At 34.5% G+C, this 13,002-nt stretch overlaps 2 protein-coding genes across 2 annotated transcripts; both read left to right on the forward strand.

Moving 5' to 3' along the window:
* The first annotated feature begins 1,308 nt into the window (after window positions 1-1,308).
* On the forward strand, window positions 1,309-5,864 carry LOC7457982 (protein TRIGALACTOSYLDIACYLGLYCEROL 3, chloroplastic). The gene is made up of 10 exons (XM_002320349.4): window positions 1,309-1,929; window positions 2,201-2,332; window positions 2,957-3,052; window positions 3,181-3,258; window positions 3,349-3,410; window positions 3,529-3,604; window positions 3,925-4,032; window positions 4,462-4,634; window positions 4,709-4,793; window positions 5,374-5,864. Exons 1-10 carry the CDS (start codon window positions 1,732-1,734, stop codon window positions 5,410-5,412), a joined length of 1,047 nt encoding a protein of 348 aa, XP_002320385.2. The 5' UTR covers window positions 1,309-1,731; the 3' UTR covers window positions 5,413-5,864.
* Window positions 5,865-10,616: 4,752 nt separating this feature from the next.
* LOC7466269 (methyl-CpG-binding domain-containing protein 4) lies at window positions 10,617-12,975 on the forward strand. The gene is made up of 2 exons (XM_002320350.4): window positions 10,617-10,804; window positions 11,692-12,975. The coding sequence occupies exons 1-2, from the start codon at window positions 10,757-10,759 to the stop codon at window positions 12,190-12,192; spliced, it is 549 nt and encodes a 182-aa protein (XP_002320386.1). The 5' UTR covers window positions 10,617-10,756; the 3' UTR covers window positions 12,193-12,975.
* The last annotated feature ends 27 nt before the right edge of the window (window positions 12,976-13,002 follow it).

Raw genomic sequence — 13,002 nt, forward strand, 5'->3', positions numbered from 1 at the left:
TTGAATTGATTGAAAATTCGACTTTATTTTTTCTTTATATTGAGTTATCTCAGTCTTATGATTTGATTTTGGCAAGTTAACTCAGGTTGACTCAGATTTTTTTAATTGACTTTTTTCAATTTAATCCTCAACATTGGGTTAATTGAGAATTGCGCTTCATAATTTTTTTTATTTTCTTTATATGAGGTTATTTTGGTCTCATGATCCGGGTTAGTCCGTTTGCCTCGAGTTTTTTTTAATTAATTTTTTTTTTCAATTTCATCCTTTAATATTGGGTTGTTTGGAAATTAAGTTTCATAATTTATTTTGGTTTCCTTTCTATGAAAGTATCCCGGTCTCATGACTTGGGTCACGGGTTTGGTCGATTAACTCTAGTGGTTTTTTCATGTCTTTTTTTAATTGATTTTAATTTTAATTTCATCATTCAACATTAAATTGATTGAGAATTGAGCCTTATAAATTATTTTATTTTTTTGTACGGTTATCTCAGTCTCATAACTAAGGTTTGGTAGGTTAACTCAGATTGACTCAACTTATTTTTCTAATTGAATTTTATTTTTTAATTTTATCTTTTAATATTGGGTTGATTGAGAATTAGACTCATTATTATTTTTTACTTGCTTTCTACAATGTTATTGGGGTCTCATGATCCAAGTTGAAGATTTGACAGATTAACTCGAGTCAATCTAAGTAAATCCAATACGTTGTTTTTATATTTTTTTAAAAATATCATTTTTATTTTTTAATCAAACTATATTTTTACTGGTCATTCAGTTATCTTTAAATCCGTGAAGTTAACTATATCATATCAATTTAATTTCCATATAATTTATTTCTTTTTTCATGTCAACGACATTTTCGAATTTTTTCTTACATTCAACAAAATTATCTAGTATCATACTATACATAAATAGAGTGTGCTCGTGGCTATTCCTTCATTCCTTTCCTGTTGTTCAATTCAAGTCTTCACTAAATTAGATTAGTTTGATGTCAATTTCACAAACTTTATTTTGACTCATTCATAGGCCTTAAATAATCAAACTCTTGAACATATGACCACAAATTTTAAACCCAACTCTCTGATTCTCGGATAATGGGTCAATTTTTTTTATTTTATATAAAAAAGTAAAAATAACATATTTTTTTTAAAATAAAAAATAAAAAATAAATCAATGAATCAATGAATATTTACTTGGATAACCAAGTCATTAACTCAAATTTTTAATCATATCAAAGATAGTTTTTTTTTTTATTAGTGCACGACTCCATACGCATAGAGTGGAAATATATATGACAAAAGGATTTTAATTTTTACAATCTTTCTTAAATCTTATCTTTAATTAGGAGGTAGAACAACTACCGAGCTCAAACCTGCGTAGAAAAAGCCCTAATTATATCCGAACACCCCCATTAACCAATCGGGCATACAGACTTATTTTCCTTTTCCCATGAGGAATGCTGTAACATATGCTCCATTAGTCTAACAGCGTGGTAAGACTTGCATCTCACTTAGCACACAACATAAAACACAAGCAATTTCCAAGCTTTGTCTTTGATTTATTCTTGTTTCTGCTCCACCAAGTTTCTTGAAATTCATTCCTTGTCAAATTTCACAATCCCCTGCTTTGGCAAAGAATCTGACTGGCCCTCTATAAAATCAATCTATCCTGGTTAGCTTTGAAAAACAGAGGTTTTTTTTGGCGCAAAACTCGATCTGGGTCTTGTTCAAAGATGCGCTTGGTCTCATCTGGCTCAATGCTATTATCTCCGCTTTGTCTGCCAAATTGGTATGCTCCCTCCACTGGGATACCATTCAACAATTCACTTTGTTTAATGCCGAGGAAGGATCAAAGAAATATTGTTTGTGCCTGTGTGGCTCCTCCTCGACCCAACATAGGGAGGGAGGGATTTTCCGCAAACAAATTCACTGTAAAGTTTCTGCATTCTATGTTCAGTATTCTTGCTTTATTTATTGACTGCTGCTGGTTTCTGCTATATCTTATGTTCGTGTTTTTCTGTTGCTTATTCATGCTCGGTATTTTAGGGAATTTTTTCTGCAGCCCGCCCACCTTCTTCTTCTTTGTGTTAAATTAATGTAATTGTGAATTGGGTGGATTTTTCTCAATTTTTTAAATTTATTTCATTGATACGATCTTTTGCGTTGGTTTGAATGGATATATTCCATTGATCACGTAACTAGGATTCATATAAACCAGAGAAATTAAGCAGGATAGGTGAACCGGAGGAGGATGATTCTGATGTTCTCATCGAATGCAGAAATGTTTACAAGTCATTTGGGGAGAAGCATATATTAAGAGGTGTGAGCTTCAAGGTGAATTTTTCTCTCGAAGTTATGTTTGCTATTTAACAACTCTTTTTGTGGCTTATTTTGCTATTAGATTGTTCTTCATATTAGCACAAAAACAGCTTTCTTGCGGCTAGCACTCTTCTTTTAGCAGTTTTGTAATCCAACTTCTTGACCGGTATTGAAGTAAAACCATGCGAGTTATTAATAATTTTAGCAATCATTTGCATGTTATGCATTCCCCCCAAGGCAACGCCTATCAGTCTCTGCTTGTATTGTCTTGCTGTTTCTGCATGTCCCCTGGTTTGCATGTCCGCAATTTTTATGGTTAATTGATGTTTCCCTGTGGATCCTTAGTTGCCTTCTGTGAGAGAAGATTTTTATGGTTAATTGCGTTGTCTTGACAAGTAATGTTACCCCATTGTTTACTGTAAGCGAAGACATTTGGTGCAAAATTCTGTGTTTCTGTTACTCAGACCAACAAAGAGACAAATGTTTAAGATTATTGATTTCTTAAAACTATTTCAATAATTCCTTTTGGGGGAAGGCAGCGTTGTGATAATTACTTGAGTAATTCAAGTTCATCTACCTTTTCGTGTCATTTATTCTGTATCGTCTTATCTGTGCGGTGATAAGTTTCCACTTATGCAGATCAGACACGGTGAAGCAGTTGGAATAATCGGACCTTCTGGCACTGGTAAATCTACAATTTTGAAGATTATTGCAGGACTTCTTGCTCCGGACAGGGTAATGATCAAATCAAGTTTCTTGTTGCCTCTATCTTTATGTAACCTATTACTATCCTGGCCTGAAGCAACTGGGCTGTGCCTCCGTTTTTAAGTAGGCAGTTTTACATAAACCATATCTAATGGCAGGGTGAGGTTTATATTCGAGGTAAAAAGAGAGATGGTTTGATCAGCGATGAGGTGATGTCTGGGCTTCGAATTGGATTGGTAAATCTTTATTTTAGTTATTAATTGAAGGGTTATGTCTCCTGTGCTATTTTATCAGTGGTTTTACTTTTCACTTATTCTTCATGGCAGGTGTTTCAAAGTGCAGCACTTTTTGATTCTTTGACTGTGCGTGAAAATGTTGGTTTCCTTTTGTAAGATACAGATTACTCTTTTCTTCTCAGGAGTTGGAACTGATAGCATGACTTTAATGCAATTCCTTTTCTGGAGGAAAAAAGAAAGCTCATTTCTTAATGCTTTTGTCTTGCTTAGATACGAAAATTCTAGCATGTCGGAAGAGCAAATCATGGATCTTGTGGCAGAAACTTTGGCTGCAGTTGGTTTAAAGGTATGTTTGCAATGTGAAATTTTTCATTTGTGTAGCATCAGGTGGCTCTTTCCCAGCTAAGAAATCATCTCCTGACAGGTTGCTGTTCCCTTAATTTAATATATTTAAGCTACATATATGCATTACACTTTTGTCACCTATGCAATGCTGTCAATTTCCTGCTGAAGCATTAGGAACTGTCTTCATTTCCTAATGCTAGTTTCCAGCATTGCATAAGGCTTAGAAACCGTCTCCTTTTCCCTGCTTTCTTATTCAAGCCTCTATTGAAGATAATGAAACCCTTTACTTTTAAGGTTGATGAAACTTAATATTCTGTTCAGGGAGTAGAGGACCGGCTACCTTCTGAATTATCTGGTGGAATGAAGAAAAGAGTTGCTCTAGCTCGGTCTATAATTTTTGATACCACAAAGGAAACAATTGAACCAGAGGTATTTAAGCAACTGAATTGATTTTGTTCTTTAATCTTTTTGGTTTTCACTGATAGCAACTGATGTTGTCTTTATATATGGCTGCACCAAGACCATTTTCTGATGGTAAACATTCTTTGATGAAAAACATGGTCAAAATGACTTATAGCAGCTGTAATTGTCTTAATATAGCAGCATGGAGATCATTTCTGATTGGTAAACATTCTTTGATGAAAAATATGGTAAAGGAAATTACTTTTTTCTTGTGATTCTCTGGTGGTTGGCATGCATTAAGAAATTTATACCAATAGGATGACCGACAATAAAATTCTATTTGTATGATTTTGTCTCATGGTGTTTTGTGCCACAACTTCCGAAGAGTTTGATGTGATTTTATCCTGCTTTGTGTTTTTTACCTGTTCCCTTGTATTTTTTCACATTGTGGAACAGGTACTCTTATATGATGAACCAACAGCTGGACTTGATCCAATAGCATCTACTGTAGTTGAAGATCTCATCCGCCATGTTCATATGAAAGGTGAGGATGCACGGAAACCTGGGAAGATCGCGTCTTATGTGGTGGTTACTCATCAACATAGTACCATTAGAAGGGCTGTTGACAGGTTAGCCGTGTCAAAAAGTTTTTCTAGTCTTGGACTTGTAAAGTGGCATTCCCTTAGTACTGCTTGATGTGTAGGTTGTTGTTTCTACATGAAGGAAAGGTTGTTTGGCAAGGAATTACTCAAGAATTCATGACATCAACCAAACCAATTGTTCAACAGGTAATAACTGTGGTGGTAGTTTTGAAACCTTTAGAGTTTAGACTTTGGTTTGCACCAAACTTCAAACAGTGAATTGTGTTTACATATGCCGTCAAACTACTAACTATATGCTAACGATATTGAATATTATAAAGGTGCAAAGTATTAACTACATGGTAAGTATAGCATCAGCTTGATGGTAAGTATTACATATTTGGTCAAATTGTGAGTGCTACAGTACTAATGAAAAGGGAGAAGATGTGACTTCCAGTGTCTGAAGGTATCTTATCAGTGGGATCTTTGATTCGCTGTCACTGAAATGTGAGGAAGTGTCATGTTCAATATCTGTTTCCTGCATGCTAGCAAGGCTTTGGTCTTGTATTCTCTCTTTTTTCTCAATTCCCTTTCTTCATGGTGGTGAAAACAGAAGGTAGCTGGGCTTTCTTTTTTTGAGACAGGGTTATCGTGTTGCCTATATTGTGATGCATCATCTGTGTGAGTGCAATTTTTGAACGCACGCATTTCTGTGTGATGCGTGCGAGTGTGTGTGTGACTCTATTTCAGTTCTAACTTCAGTGCCTTCCCGTTTCTGTGTTTTCAGTTTGCATCTGGCAGCCTTGATGGGCCTATTAAATATTAGGACATAAACCATCGGTTTTCGTTTCAGACAAACTTCTGGGGGGAGTTTCAAGACATAGACCCTCGTAAACTGGTGCGTGCAAATTTTGCCACTTCCCGCCAGCTTTTCACTATTGCTAGCCTCTTGTAACTGGCTAATACAAAATGCTCTCAAAGGAATACACTAATTCAACCTTAGGGCACCATCTTGCTTTGAAAGAGCTGCTCCTCAATATATACTTTGCTGTATACCGTTAGATGGTAGTTAGTTTTGCATCTGTATGACTATTATTCTTTTTGGTTTCCAACTGAGACCATGAAATCGGGACATTCATGCTGGGTTCCGTTGTAGGAAAGGAAAGTGCATCTGAAAGCAATTTAGCGTTATGATTATGTATCCTCGATTCATTCATCTTATAGAGATACTGCTGCACCCAATTGTCATTGATAATGAATCTGTCCAGCTTCTCTCTAGTACCTCAGAGCTTTACCATCTTTTATTCCATCAGCAAATTTTAAGGCAATGATGGCAGCAGGAAACAAAAGATTGGGCTCGAGAATTGATTATTATGAACATCCCATTATCTCGCTTTGGGTTTTAATTGATTATTATGAACATCCCGTTTTCTCTCGTTGGGTTTTAACAGCCACAACCGTTTGCATCTGTCAAACGTTAAAGAAAGTCTCCACATCTTAAAACAAAAGAAAACATACAAATTTTTTTTTTTAAAAAAGAGAAATTTCAAAGTGTTCTTACTGGAAAAAGCTTTAAATTTCTCTTGTATAAAGCATAAAAACAATGATTGTAGAGTGGTCTTTGTTTTTTGCTGCAAAAGAAGCCTTCTTTTCTTCCTTTTTGATTGGGACATGAATGACCTCCTGGAACTAATGGCTGTCTTCGGATACTATGTTTCTGGCTACTGCCTTGTAAACCATGTATACAATTCATAAACCATAAAGAAAAGGCTGTAAGAACGAAAAGGTTAAGGAATATGTTCACGTGTTATGGAATATGTTTGAGCCAGCTGGGTGATATTGGCATTCTTCAAGAGGTTTGTGTCATTCTTTGGAGAAAATCTCTCTGTTTGAGCCAGCTGGGTGATATTGGCATCAAGGTATAGGCGTTCCCCTGCTAATGCTTATGTTTCTCTTATTGTTTCATTTGTTGCTAACACTAGCATGAACACCACCATGAATGCTCATCCCCTAGTTGTTTTGCAAACTTCACAAACTCAGTCTATGTGTTTTACTCAATTTTAAAAAGAAGGCATTTCTAGTTCTCGTAGTGTCCATGGCCAAAAAGATTTATTGGGTCATCAAACAATTGGTTTTGTTCCTTTTTTTGGATATTGTGTTGTCAAAAGAGCACAACAATGTAGTGAAAGCATTGTTTAGAGAAAACCCTCACTTTTATAGGGTTAACTACAAGGAAACTTAAACACATCGTCGTATATCTCGTAGGTGCCCCACGAGGTCAATCATTCATATTTTTGTAATTTTAGTGATAACTTGAGTGAAGCTTAACGAGTGTTTTTTCATGCAAACTTCATTTCTCCTTCCACTTGTATATCCTTTTCACTTCTAAATTTTTTTAGGCCTTCTATATAAACATTGCACATGTTGCTACGTTTGCAACCTCCATAGAGAGAAGGAGATCTTTCTTCATCTTATGGCTATAAGAGGACTTTTAAAGAAAAGAGAAGAACTTTTAATTCTTGGAAGACTTTTGACGTTCTAAAGTCCACTCAAAATTGGAGAAACTTTTATTTGTCTATGAAAGTTTGGGTGTTCTTGTATGGTCATGCTTGCCTCATTGATCAAAACTTTTATCACAATTGGTTCCAACAAGTTTTCTATCTTCAACATCTTTTTGTTAAATCTTTTTAAATAAGCTTCGGTTCTCTCTCCTTCTAGTTGAGCTTTTTTTATTGGTATGTTCATGCTGAAATAAACAATCAACTTATGACCTAAGTTAATAAAGTTAAGTATAGAACTTGGTTTCAGACTAAGATACCATACACACAAGGACCTATAAAAATGGTAATGAGTATCTTACTCATGGCATTAGAGTCCTGGATCACCAATTTCAAGTTACTTTTAACATTCTAGAAGTGTTCTCTAGGGTTAGACATACCACCATAATTGTCTATATTAATCTTGTTGACCATGCAATCTTTGAAAAAGTGAATGTTCAATATACTATTACATAGTGGTGAAACTCTTATTTTGCTTAAAACATTTCTATCTTCGTCTCTACTTAGACTTTGAGGGACAACGAGGTTGTTGATGAAGAATATGACCTCAACCCTTTCATTTTAATCTGTAAAGATCATGTCTAGACGACCCTATATGGAAAGGTTCCTCATATTGAAGAGATCTGCTCATTGAAAAGGTGGAGGTGTGGTGTATGCTTTCTTCCACCTTGTTTTTTTCTAATTTTCTTAGGGAAATTGAGCTAATGATACATATGGGTGCAAGAGGATCAAAATGCCGAATAACAACCAATGTGGATGGATGGGGAGAGACCTAAGTTGTTGCTGGGTAACTAGCACAACTTTTATAAGTGCTCTCATGTATTGAGCAAGTTATTGGAGGTTAATTGGAGTCGATGAAGATGGTGAGAGGTTTGTAACTCCTTCACCTGGTGTTTCCATGTTGCCAGCCATGAAAGATTTCAAATCAGGTACCTACAAGGGATAAGAAAGGTTGGATATGAAATAAACATAGTTTTTATTCTTTCTCCACAATCGATGCCACTGATGAAGTTGAAGAAAAACTTCAACGAATCTTTAGGCTTTTCTATGGTTGATAATAGTTTGGACTGCACTGATGTGAGTTGGTGTTTCAATTTTCTGATGCTCAAGTCAGTTTTTTTATTAGTTTGGTTATTCAAGTGACAAGTAGGTATAAAGACCAAGAAGTGAAGGGGTGTTTTTTGTGTGTAGTAGAGAGCTGGTGTTCTAACCTCTAATTCGATAATTCAAGTATTTAACAAACTTGCTCCATTACTCACCTTTTCCAAAGAAAAATTAGGAGAATGATGGCAATGCTATCGTAACTTAATTTGCAAAAGTAGCTAGATTGACATTAACGATTAAAGATTCTAGCTTGTAGAACAAGAGAGTAAGTTTCATTTGCTATAGAAAGGTCGTCTGATTGCTCGTGTTATTGTCCTATGAAGAGTGGATTTGAGAACCATCTAGGTGGTGGCTCAATGGTAAGAGCTTGGGACCAAGAGGTTTGTTTCCTCTGTAATCTCAGGTTCGAGCCTTGTGGTTGCTCATATGATGGCCACTGGAAGCTTACATGGTCGTTAACTTCAGGACCTGTGGGATTAGTCGAGGTACGCGCAAGCTGGCCCGGACACCCACGTTAAACTAAAAAAAAGAGTGTGGATTTGAGAATATTTTTATTGGACTGTTGGGGTAATTTTAATAAAAATTACAAGATTATATGTAAAAAAAATAGAGGAGAGAGAAAGACAATAAAGGAAGAAAAAAATTGAGTTAGGCACAAGCAACCTGGTTTGCTAGCCAGGCCTGGCCCAGGCGAGCCAGTCCCTTTCGGCCGAAGTCTTTTTTCTTTGAGTACTTGGCTAAATCAATTGAGAGAGACGTTCGTCATCCGTCTTTGCTTATGATTAATCTGAGAGACTTTTTCTTGATTTAGATACTGTCTGTGGAACTATATAATTCTACCGAGTGATTATTACACACACACGTCAGCACTAAATCAACATAAATTCTCAAAGCATCGCTAGAATCAAGATAAATCTTCAGAAATTATAAATATAAATCTTATCCAAATACATGACATTTAGAATAACAATAAATTCATATTTACGAGTTTTTTTCAATCTGAAACTTCATCTGATCTCGCATATTTTATTTATATATTACGCGTATATATAATATATTTTAAGACTCTCAAAACTTAATAAATAAAATATAAATTTTTAAATATTTTATTTAATAGATAATGAATAAGATATACATTTATTATAAATCCAAGCCATGGCAATGTATTTGACTTAGATAATATGAATGTATTTGAATATTTATTAGTGTACAAAAAATAGCATTTTAACGTAAATACCTCACTGTTGATATTTATTTATTTTTGTTTTATGGATAAATATTTAGAGTTTTTTGGACTTTAGCATAACAAAAAAATTAAAAAAAGAAAATATTTAAGAAAATAATATAATCTAGTCTGTAACTTTCCAAATTATATTATTTTTCTAAATATTATCTTAATAATATTATTTTTTCCAATTTCTTTTATTATTGTGCTAAATTCCAAAAAACATTTAATAGATAGATAGACTTACAAATTTAGCATTAATGCAACCCTGAATTAGATTTTTAAAGACTGTTTGATATTATAGTCTAATCAAATTTTAAAAAATATTTTAATTTTTTTAATTTTAAGTTAATATTTTTTAATATTTTTTTTAACGTGCTAATATCAAAAATAAAAAATATTATTTTAATATATTCTTATACAAAACATAATTTTAAAAGCAACTGTATTAATTTTTTTTTTTAAAAGACATTATTTAAAAAAAAAAACAGGCTGTTAGTTTGGCTGAGTTTGAATTTGAATGTAACTTATTAATGACTCCAACGTAACTGTGCTAATTAATTATAAACTGGTCCCTATAGTACAGCAGAAATGATTAACCAGTCCTTTTTATTTCAAGAATTATATATTTAACCCTTATTTGTTTCAATCCATTTATAAAACTCAATCCTCTCGTCATTTTCATGCTATTTTCTTACTCATTTTTCTTCTTCCTATGCTGAAAGAGATAAAAAAAAATTTGATACGGGAAAATTAAAAGAGAAGAGAAGAAGATCTAGTAACAAAAAACCGCATTTCTAAAAAAATTATTTTTTTTATTAAATTTTTTTATATTTTGAATCGTTTTGATGCGCTGATTTCAAAAATAATTTTTTAAAAATGAAAAAAATATTATTGATGCATTTCATAATAAAAAGCACTTTGAAAAGCAACCGTAACCACACTCCCAAACAGGTCCTAACCACACTCCTAAACAGGCCCTAAATTGAAGACAGTTTAAAGAACTGTGGACTAGTTAATAAGTTTGAATAAAACAGGGACTAAGATATAATTAACTCTAGTAGCAAAATACGTGTCAAAAGATAAGGAGAACAGTGACGTTCGTAGTTAGGTAAGTGTAAGAAAACCCAAGGTCCCAAACAGATTTTGTATTTTTTGTTGTGTCCGAAGAAGGGGTTAAGTCCAGGGCAGGGCAGGCAGATAAAATTTACTTAAATTGGTGATCGATCTGAAGAGACGAGAAAGAAGAGAAAAAAGCAGCTGAAAGAGAGAAAGAGAGAGCGATGGCACTGAAAGAGCGTAGTCCCGAAACCCCTAAAACCTCCTCCAAGGTACGATTCTGATTCATTTTACCTAACCTAATCTAGGGCTTCTATTTCCGATCTGTTCTGTTCTTTTCAATACTTTGGTTGTTGAGATTTATTTATTTATTTTGAAGAAAAGTGGAGCCTTCTTGATAGCTAAGGGTAGAAATGCTACGACCAAGCGAAATGTTGTGATTTCTCTTTTTTATCTACTAAATGCAACACAAACTGTTTTTTCATTTGATAAAAAGAAAAAAAAATTCAATTAGTATTTTTTTTGAGTTTGATAAGGAATAGTAGTTGAAATTGATGATATGATATTTTATTGACATGCTGGTTTACGTGTTAATCTTGTCGTTTGGAGCCTCGAGGTCCTCATTTCTCGATGATTTTTTGGCACTGTACAGTTTTTCTTATGATGAACAATCTGGAAATCTTGCAAGATTTATTTTTCTGCTCTTGCCCTTAATTTTGTGTCTTCATGTCATAAACTGTGGCTATAAGTAGGGAGAATGTGAGCTGTGTGTGTCAAATGGTTTCAATGGATAATAAAAAGACGCACTTTTTTTCTTTTCCCGTTGTTTTTCCAACTCAATTTTTAGTGGTAAATTGAGTTACCCATTTAGTTTCCAAAGCTGATGATTGCCTTTCCTAGTGGCAATCTAACTTTTTAGGATGCACCATAGAGAGAGCAAAATAAAATACATGCTTGATGATAACTGTTTCCGTCACATAGATACATTATTCTCATTCCCTTTTGATTTGAGTAATTCAATATTTCAGAATCTATGTTTCTTTTAGATATATGAACCTAATCTGCTTAAACAGCTACAGATTTGTTAACTTTTGATTATGAAATTTGAGGAAAATAAAAAGGAAAGAGATGGTAGTTAAGTTTTAAGTTGTGATGACAGAATCCACGAGTTGCAGTGCGATCAATTGATACATATGCTGCACAATGCGACAAATGCTTAAAATGGAGGGTGATTGCAACTGAAGAAGAGTATGAGGAGATCAGAAGTAAAATGGAAGAGTCTCCATTTGTTTGTAACAGAAAACCTGGTGTATCTTGTGATGATCCTGCTGACATTGAGTACAATGCCACTCGAACCTGGGTCATTGATAGGCCTGGCATTCCAAAGACACCAGAAGGTTTTAAAAGGAGCTTGGTTCTTAGACGTGATTTCTCCAAAATGGATGCTTACTATATCACACCCACAGGAAAGAAGCTGAGAACACGTAACGAGATAGCAGCATTTATAGATGCAAATCCAAAATACAAAGATGTAAACCTATCTGACTTCAATTTTACCTCTCCGAAGGTAATGGAAGACACCATCCCAGAAGATGCTGTGAGAAAGGTTTCCTCTAGTGGAAATGGCAACAAAAGGAAGGCATTAAAGGATGCAGCTTAAACTGAAACTGATCTTTCGGCTGATCTGCAGTAAATTGTTTTGGGGTCTTGTATCTTGTGAGAATGGTCTGGTGAGAATTTCCTGCAGCTTTCACCTTTTGTGAGGATTTTGTTTTTCCCCGTCGATATTGATGTGGTTTATGTCCCCTCTCCTCCTTTTCCTCTCCCAGGCTTGTCTTAATTATTGCAAGGCAACTAGAAAGGGCTGATGCTTTGAGACAGATGGTAGAACATTGTTTTTTTTTTTTAATAGTTAAACTAATTGTTAATTTACTGTTATCTTTATTTATTCGCATTAGATGTTTCACAATCTGCTGTAATCTTTTCTGGCTGCGGAATCTGGTCTTTTTTTTTATGGAAACCTGTAGGCATCCGTGTTTACTAGGATTCCCGGGGTGAGAGCAGGGGTATTGTTGCTGTAAAAGGTTATCTGGTTTTGGGTTGGGGGAGACAGCAGAAGAATTAGTTTTCCCTTTGGAGAAACCTGGGATCATGGACCATACAGCTTGCCATTGTCAAGGAAGTTAGCAATGCGATTGCATCTGTAACTTATTGGGGGTAAAGAACCAGCATCAAGAGGTTGGTCTAGCGACACAACAAGAGTGTCAGCTTCTAGATGGTCGATTTCAGCAAGGTTTATCATTTCAAATTGGGAAATAACTCCAGTGTCATGAATGGTCTGGTTATGCATGTTTTGAAAGCACGTGGCAGGTCAATGTGAATTTCTGATATTGTATTTTCTCACCATCATTACTGATAATTGACCATCGCGCGTATTTTTTTATTTTTAAATAAAAATTGCACTGTACAT

This window comes from Populus trichocarpa, chromosome 14 (assembly GCF_000002775.5).
Source record: "Populus trichocarpa isolate Nisqually-1 chromosome 14, P.trichocarpa_v4.1, whole genome shotgun sequence".
Classification (NCBI taxonomy): Eukaryota; Viridiplantae; Streptophyta; class Magnoliopsida; order Malpighiales; family Salicaceae; genus Populus; species Populus trichocarpa.

What these genes read in the sequence shown, in the direction of transcription:
- LOC7457982 (XM_002320349.4), top strand. Translation starts at nt 1,732, where the DNA reads ATGCGCTTGGTCTCATCTGGCTCAATGCTATTATCTCCGCTTTGTCTG. An exon ending in TAAGAGGTGTGAGCTTCAAG is followed by an intron (nt 2,333 to 2,956) that starts GTGAATTTTTCT and finishes CCACTTATGCAG; the next exon opens with ATCAGACACGGTGAAGCAGT. An exon ending in GAAAATGTTGGTTTCCTTTT is followed by an intron (nt 3,411 to 3,528) that starts GTAAGATACAGA and finishes TGTCTTGCTTAG; the next exon opens with ATACGAAAATTCTAGCATGT.
- LOC7466269 (XM_002320350.4), top strand. Translation starts at nt 10,757, where the DNA reads ATGGCACTGAAAGAGCGTAGTCCCGAAACCCCTAAAACCTCCTCCAAG. An exon ending in CCCCTAAAACCTCCTCCAAG is followed by an intron (nt 10,805 to 11,691) that starts GTACGATTCTGA and finishes TTGTGATGACAG; the next exon opens with AATCCACGAGTTGCAGTGCG.